At 33.7% G+C, this 9,187-nt stretch overlaps 1 protein-coding gene across 1 annotated transcript; it reads left to right on the forward strand.

The window, feature by feature from the left end:
* Positions 1-490: 490 nt before the first annotated feature.
* On the forward strand, positions 491-8,736 carry LOC143622007 (glutamate receptor 2.7-like). The gene is made up of 5 exons (XM_077093266.1): positions 491-764; positions 3,887-5,151; positions 5,520-5,838; positions 7,882-8,267; positions 8,356-8,736. Exons 1-5 carry the CDS (start codon positions 491-493, stop codon positions 8,734-8,736), a joined length of 2,625 nt encoding a protein of 874 aa, XP_076949381.1.
* Positions 8,737-9,187: the final 451 nt, after the last annotated feature.

Genomic DNA, 9,187 nt, shown 5'->3' on the forward strand with positions numbered 1-9,187 from the left:
ACACTACTGCACCCCTAAAATGAAAATAGCTCTCTGCTAACGTAGCATCACATATAAAAAATCCTCCTATTTTATAGCTCTGCACTACAAATAGCCTTACCACTTGAGATGCGTTTAATACCCACCTTTTAAGTTTTAATGAAAAACAATTATTCGATATCTTTCAAAGACAGTTAATGTAATGTAGAGGTTAAGAAAACTATACATTTAGGCCGGTACATGCAAGTCAAATTTGGTCCCCCCCACCCTATTGTTATTAATGCTATCTTCTAAATTTTGAATATACAAATGGAGTTAGTAAAGACCAAGTAAAGCTTCTTGGCTCCGTCAAAATATGACAAAAGCCACACCCTCCTACATTATTGCTCGTATTGTCAGCTTAGTTGACATAAAGACGTATACTATTACTTGTTCAAAGCATGGAACAATAATAGCCAATTACAGCCATGTTCATCGTTTAAAGTCAACTACTCTACTGATCTGATCGAAGATGAGACTCTCTACCTGTTTGTGGCTTCTCATTGGCGCTTTCATTCTTGAAATCTGTAGTGTGCATGCAAACCACGAAAAGACACGAAATTGTTCAAAACACCAACTGAAGATAGGTGGTGTGCTTGCACAAAGTTCTCGTGTTGGGAGAGAACAGAAGATAGCCATGGAGATGGCTGTCCATGATCTTTGCAAGATTATGAATGATACTTGTTCTTGCCCCATTTTGCAACTGAGGGATTCTCATGGTAACCCTGCTCGCTCATATTATGAAGGTGAGTATTGAATATATGTTATATAGAAGGGATTTCAAATGATAACCCCTTTAAGTTTTAAGAACTCGAAAGAGCTCAATGTAAAATTTTATTTTTTTTGAATTTTTTTACACATGCGTAATATATGTAGGTTAAATACACGTAAAAAATTTACAGAAACTTTTACGCACCGAGTCGACTTTTTACATATGTGTAATTGACGTAAAAGTTAGTATAACCAGTTACATCTTTATTCTCTCTCCTACTTTGACTTTTTGGTCAGATTTAATTTCAACCACATATTCTAATCCATTTATTTAAATGTGTGACCATGAATTGAGTTCTTAAGTTCTTAAAATTCAACATAGTTTTTAAAATACCCCTCCCCTATATATATATATATACACTAGCTTTAGAACCCATGTATTACATGGAATTTGTCAATGGGAAATTAATACAATAAATCATTTGAAACAAATAAAAAAAACTAAATATAAATTTTTGAAACAATTCAAATTTTGTTATATTGAATAAATATTGGGTTGATTAGCTATTAATGTCACAAATCCCTAAATTCTTTTTTTCTTTTTATGTATATCCGTTTTTTACATATGAAAATTTTTTTAAATAGATAATATATTTGTATACATGTTTTTGTTGTTATGTTACAAAATATAGATATTTAAAAAAGTTAAGATATTAAGGAAAATGATTTAATTTTTAAATGCACATGTAATCTAAGAAATCGTATATTATTATTATTATTATTATTATTATTATTATTATTATTGGTACATTTTTTATATTATTATGCATAACATTATTATATATTACAAATTAAAATTGAAATTGGTTCAATATTTTAATTCCATTTTTAGGTTTATATTTTCACATGTAAATTGCATTAAACGTTATTTGTTTTATAAGGAATTGTTCAATTTTAGAATATATATAATCTTTTATATAATATGAAAAGTTCTTAAATTGTCTATAAATAGATATTAGGAATTTGAGGAAGAAACTTTAGCCAAGAAAGAATATGGAGCTGTCTGTCACGCCATCCTCATTATTTTTTTGTTAGTATAGGTAGATATACATATATATATATATATGTGTATATATATATAGGGGAAGTATAGAATAAAAACCCATTTGAGTTGTGAAAACTCTATGTAACATCGTTTTTTTTTTTTTTGCACATGTAATATATGTTGTTACATTTAATACAAACATCGAAAAATCAAAAAGAAATTGTTTTGCTATTTTTTAACATTTTTTTACTAATTTTTATATATGTTTTCAGGAGAGAGAAAAAATTATATTTATTTTTATATTTTTTATTAACTTTAATTATGCACCACAAGTTTAAAACTTTAATTAAAAACATATGGTTGAGAATGGATTTCTAGTGTTTTCACAACTCAAGTGGGTTTTTATTTTAATCTTACCCTATATTAGGGCTGAACACGGTTCGGTTCGGTTCGGTTATTAGGCAAAACCCAAACCGAAACCGAAGTAATCGGTTATTTGAATATGCAAACCGTTCGGTTTTCGGTTTTCCGGTTTCTCGGTTTTCGGTTAATTTCGGTTTCGGTTCGGTTATTTTCGGTTTTCTTCAGTTATGTGTTGACATTGCCAAAAAAAACTTTAAAAATGAAAATGCGTATTTTAAGCTTGTAAAAGAACGCTTTAGAGTACCACAGTCCACATATATATTGAATTTAATAAACAAAAATAGGCACGTGTTACTTGGAACTATACGAATACAAAGTTAATGAATAGAGATTAAAAATTAAAAAACATTATAAGCTTAGTCATGATCTTCATTCATCATCTTATTTGTTTATCTTAAAAGCTTAATCCATTCCTCATCATCTTAATAATCTTTATCATCATCAATCGGTTCAGTTCGGTTCGGTTTTTTTCGGTTTTTTAAAATTGGATAACCGAATCGAAACCTAAATTTCGGTTTTCCAAACAAACAAAAAATTAACTGTCGGTTAATGCTTTGGTTTGGTTTTTTTGGTGTGGTTTTTTCGGTTAATTCGGTTTCGATTCATTTAATTCGGTTTTTTCTCACCCCTACCATATACATATATATATATATATATATATATATATATATGAAGAGGATCACGAGAAAACTCATAATTTAAGAACTCATAAAGAATTATTTTAATTAAAAATAAAAAAATATTTTCAAAATTTTTGTTTCTTCTATTCTTATATTTTTTACCCTTTACCGAAAAAAAATAAAAAAAGGCGTTTTAATGCACATGCGTATTGCCGTGTGATACTGTTGTACTACACATGTGTATCACCATGTAATTTTATGTTCAATAGTGTTTAATTGCATATATTCAATATTTGTGTATTGTATAATGCAGTAGTGTTGTATTATATGAAAAAAAAAATAAAAAATAAAAGTCGATGTAATGCACATGTGTTGTATTACATATATATACTAATGTGTATTGGATGTGTGTATTAGTCTTATATTACATAAATACAATAGTATGTATCAAATATGTAATAGTGTTATATACTATGCAATACAACACTTTTATATATAATTTAGTCATTAGATAGTGATATCAAATTGAAAATATACACTATACATTAATGCTAAGCTAGTGGCAGAAGGTATATGATGATGAGCTTTATTAATATATTTAGAAACAATCTTGTCTTTTATAGAGATCTATGTTACAAATAAGTGTATAAGTTGCTCTAATAAGTATATTTACAGATCCATGGGAGGGGGGCAACTATACTCACAACGTCTGACGTGCCTGTAATCCGGCCATTCGAGTAAAGGCTGGACGGCCGTTTTGATAGGAAAAAAGTTTCAAAGTCTGACAGTCTATGGTCAGATCGACCACTGTTCTGACCAATAAGTTTTATATTTTGAACCCCTATGGTTAGAAAGGTCGTCCAATATTGTTCAAATGACTGTTCTGACAAATAATTTTAAATTTCAAAGGTTTGACTTTTTAGTTCAAATTGGCCTCTTGAGTGTTTTGTGAACGACCGTTTGATGGTGTGAAAACAGATAAGAGTGGTATAGCTATAGCAGTATCCATTTCAAGTGTTGGAACTCAGAAACAAAACTTTTCTGAGGACGAAATTTCTTTTTGAAACAGTAATGGACCTGGTGAAGGAACAAGTTCAAGCAATTATTGGAACAATTGGTCCTCAAGAAGCCAATTTAGTTTCTGAGTTTGATAGAGCCACCAAGAACATCCCAATCATTTCTCTAACTCCAACGGCAACATCCTCATTTCCAGAATCAGCAGCAATGCAATCATTTATTCAAATGAGTCATGATGTCAAAGTCCATATGCAATGCATTGCTGCCATAGTTGGTTATTTCAGTTGGCGAAAAGTGACACCAATTTATGAAGATCACAGTACATTTAGGTCCAGTCCTGGTCTCTTAACACTACTTTCTGATGCACTCGAAGTGGTCGATTCAACCATCGCACGCCCCTTAATATTTCCTCCCTTGCATTCTCTGTCAAACCCAAGCAGCTACATTACCAAAGAGTTTAAAAAGCTCAAGATGAAGGAAAATAGGGTGTTCATACTTCTAAAATCATCTCCAAAATCATGTGTTCTATTTTTTAAGAAAGCAAAGCAGTTGGGCATGATGGAAAAGGGTTATGTATGGATCATTTCAGATGAAATATCAAGCCTTCTTGATTCAGTTGACCAATCTGTTATCATGAGCATGCAGGGTGTTGTTGGATTCAAAACCAACTTTGCAGATACCAATGAGCATTTTTCAAAGTTCAAGCTTAAGTTTCGAAAAAGATATAGAAACAAATATCCCAATGAAGAATATCTGAATCCTAGTATTTACGCGCTACGCGCTTATGATGCAACTTCACTTGTTGTTAAAGCAATTCAAGTTTTAAATGTGTCTAGTTCGTCAATGAACTTGTCACATATCATCACACACACTAAACTCAAAGGCGTAAGCGGGAGCATAAGCTTCAAAGATGGAAAACTATCTCAACTTCCAACATTTCGCATTATCAATGTAATTGGCAGAAGCTATAGAGATATTGAGTTTTGGTCACCAGAGTTCGGTTTCTTAAACGATAAACTTGGAACTGGAAAGGACAACCTCAATTTGATATATTGGCCTGGTGGTACTCAAGGAATTCCAATCGGTCGGGTTCAGAGAAATGAAGGAAAACCACTAAGGATTGGTGTGCCAGCAAGAGGTGCTTTCAAGCAATTTGTCAATGTTAGTTATGATCCTAGCAAGAATGAAACCTATGTAACAGGATTTTCAATAAATGTTTTTAAAGCTGCTCTGAAGAAGCTCAATTATTCATTGTCGTATGTCTTTATTCCCTATAATGGATCGTATGATGACATGGTGGCTGAAGTTCATAACAAGGTATTGTAATTTTGCCTAAGCTTTATAGTTGCATAATGAATCCAATACCTCTACATGCACTACTAAGAAATGGAAAATCATCAAAATAAACATGTACTTTTCGTCTACAACATGCATACGTGGATGCAAAACCCGTCGGCCACATGGATAATCTAGGAATGTACACGTGGAAGATTTTAGGCGAACCTTCTTTTTAAATTTGAGATTTTTTAAAGTTGAAATATAATACTTTAAACTCACTAGCATATCTCTAGAACAGTTGCACTTAGTAATCAAGACTCAGGACTACATATGAACATCCCACATGTACACATGAGTACATAATATATATTTTAGTCTTCTTTTTAAAGTTTTCTTGTATCATGCAGACCTTAGACGCAGTTGTTGGTGATACCGAAATAATGGCAGATCGGTACGAGTATGTTGAGTTTTCACAACCTTATATGGACTCAGGACTAGTCATGGTGGTGCCTTTAAAACCAAATCCTATGAAGGAAAGATTTATCTTCTTTTATGCCTTCACAACAAAGTTGTGGATTATATTATTGGCAATGACAATAGGCACAGTTTCAGTTGTCTGGCTTAATGAACACGTTCATGGGAACAAAGAATTTGTTGCAACATCCACCTTTGAGTATATTAGCAAGATGCTATTGTTCGCAGTCGCAGTTTTGTCATTTTCGCATAGTAAGTCCCCATTCTTGCATCAAGTTTTTTATGATAAGTCATAAATCCTTTACATATAACAATCTATGATCATTGGAAAAAAGGAAATGATTGGGCTTTTTTTTGTTAGCACCTGTAAAGCCGGGATATATATAGTTAGACCCCTATGGACAGTAATTAAGGTTTCTTTATATGGTTGATTAGTAAAATTTAGAACACTTGTATGTTCATAATCGTAATAGAAAGCACCTAACAGATAAGAGATTTGGAAATCTTTCGATATCCCATATTAGAGTAAGTAAAACATTTGAAAATTTTATTAACAGGAATGTGTGTGTTACGGTTTATTCGAGACAACCGTCAATCTCCCAAGAACACAAGAGAAGAAGAGAAAAGAGACCCAAAATAATAATTATTTTTTATTCTTTTTCTTAATTGATATTACAATATATAGGAAAACAGAGAAATAAAAATAGAAAACGATAAGCAATAAGGAAACATAATTTGACTACAATAAGGAAACTAAATCAAAGATAAACTTAAATAATAATAATAATAATAATAATATAGGATCGTATCAATTCCCGACCCCTTGAAAACGTCCTTGTCCTCAAGGACGGAATGTCGTTGCCATGGCGGTCGCCACTCGAGTCGTACAACGACAAGTAGGACGGTCTCTGCGTAGCACCACGGTGGCCATCATTCGAGTCTTCCAGTGTTATTCGAGCCAATATCAACGGACCACCACAAGGAGCGCAACACGGGTCGCGTTGTTGTACCTTGTAACGGTGTCAGCGCCAACGAGCTAATTGTATCGTTGTAAATTTGATTGGCATCTTTATTAACCATCAAATTACCACTTTGTTGCTTATATTTACCACTTGCATGCCCCCTAAGGTCACAACCCCCAATCCTTGAGTAACTTCGTCATTAACAATGGTTTCATGATCATACTTGGCAATTGCATTGACGATACCATCATGGAACTGAGTAAGCAATGTTGTAGTGAAATCATCCCAAGTGAGGAAGTCTGAACTCCGAAGCCAACCATTGAACCACCAGAATGGTTCATCATCGAAGATTCAACAACATAGGGAAACCGCTCGTCACCATAGATTGCGTAAAAGAGGAAATATCGTTCACTTGAGAGATCCATAGGGCAGGATTGGATCCAGTGAAACGAGGTAATTGTGGATGCTCTCACAAGAGTTCTTCCAAAGCCATCTAGGCTAAGGACCTCTCAATGAAAGCACCAGTTGTCAATCTCCCAAGAATACAAGAGAAGAAAAGAAAAGAGACCCAAAATAATAATTCTTTCTTATTCTTTTTCTTAAATGAGATTACAATATATAGGAAAACAAAGACATAAAAATAGAAAAAGATAAGCAATAAGGAAACATAATTTGACTACAATAAGGAAACTAAATCAAAGATAAACTTAAATAATAATAATAATAATAATAATATAGGATCGTATCAGTGTGGGAGCTCAAAAGTTAGCTACATAGTATTATTACCTCCCAGCTGTTTGAGAGCCGTAATTATGTTTCTTAAATACAGTTTGGACCAAACGACCACAACTTGGTTAAGTTGCGACATGCTGCTGAACAAGCATTATCGCTTGGGTCTGCGAAAGGTTGACACACGAACAAATGTGATTGTTCGCCTATTAGTGACTGGCTAAATTGGAATACCAAACAGTCACGATGGTTAGCAAGTAAGACCCTCAAATAGGTGCAACGGTTTAATGATTGGTAGCAACACACATTTTTCGCAAGCCATTGTTGGAACCAAGGGGTATATTGTGACGCTATAACAACACGTTTACACGAACATCCTACAATTATGAAAATAAATATCAACATAATAAGCAACAATTAATAAACTTGGTCTTACAGTTTATTTTGTTATTCTTGTTGTTTGCATTCGCTAAGATATCTCTACTACTCCACAGTCGTTGCAATATCATTGGTTTGCGTCAATTATTAATTAGTAGGTCAGAATAGCTATTTTTCGTCTTATTTCACTTAATCTACAGAGCATAAAGATGACTTAATGATGCAGGAGAATTGATCAGTAACAACCTATCGCGGTTGGTTCTCGCTACATGGTTTTGTGTAAACGTGATTGTTGCTGCCTGTTTTACTGCCACACTCTCATCAATTATTACAATTTCAAAGTTTCAACCATCATTAGATCTTCAGAGAAGTAATGCTTTTGTTGGCTGCAATCGGAATTCTTTCATCATTCCTTACATGGTGAACGTATTGAATTTTAAGCCAGAGAAAATTAGACAGATTAATTCTATCGATGACTATGATAGCGCGTTCAAGAAGGGAGATATATCAGCAGCATTCTTTGTAGTTCCACACGCCAATGTCTTCCTTAAGAACTATTGTCATAGCTACGAAAAGTTCGGACATACCCACAAACTTGGCGGATTCGGTTTTGTAAGATGAATCTCATTTATTTTCAAATAAACAAATAAAAATAATCTAGTTTTTAGCATTATTCTTTGGTTTTCTTTATATTGTATAGGTGTTTCGGAAGGGTTCACCATTGGTGGATGATATTTCCAAGGCTGTTCTGAAGGTAACACAGAGTGGAGAGGTAAATACTTTAGAGGACAATATGCTCAGTTCGTTTTCCAATTGTTCCGGGTCAGCTCAAGATCAATCTGGAGGTTCAACAGGCCTAGATCTAGGAATTTTCGCTGGATTGTTCATGATCTCAGGTAGTATTTCCACATTTGTGTTCCTCACCGCATTGGCGCGTGTAGTAGTTAATCACTGGGAACCAATTCAGACAAACATTTACCTCATTGCAAGAATAGGAAATTTGTGGAGAATGTTACTCCACATCAGGATTATAGATCCCAGGTTAAGTGTACAGTTAACTCCAAACCAATTAGTTCCATAGTATGTGCATTCCAAGGAAACATAATCCGGTTATTTGGTACAGATTTTCATAATGATTGTACTAAAAATATAATCTTGTTCTTTGTTCAGAAGTAATACTATGTAAAGCATCACATTTGTTGTGTTATATTGAAAATTTGGAATTATTCGTTAACGTTTATCCATCTTTGCAACATTGGTGTGGAAGCCTCTATCCTGCCAGGGGCGAAGCATAGCTTTGACCCGGTCCCCCCCTCCCCCTTTTTTTGCGCAGTAAATTTACCCGTTTTCGTCCGAAAATTTGAGGCCGGACCCGTATGTGTTTTTGTCCAAGTTTCACCCCACTAATACCCTTTACCACCACAATAGTGTGCCATATGTCCACAACCACTGGCTTCACCACAGCTGGCCTTCTACTTCTTGGTACCTTTACCATAGCAAGGAGAACCCCACGCTTGTCCCCTTATTAGTCC

The sequence above is a fragment of the Bidens hawaiensis genome, unplaced genomic scaffold (genome assembly GCF_021521415.1).
Source record: "Bidens hawaiensis isolate Kalapana, Puna unplaced genomic scaffold, B.hawaiensis_p1.1 tig00003004_1, whole genome shotgun sequence".
NCBI classification, from domain to species: domain Eukaryota; kingdom Viridiplantae; phylum Streptophyta; class Magnoliopsida; order Asterales; family Asteraceae; genus Bidens; species Bidens hawaiensis.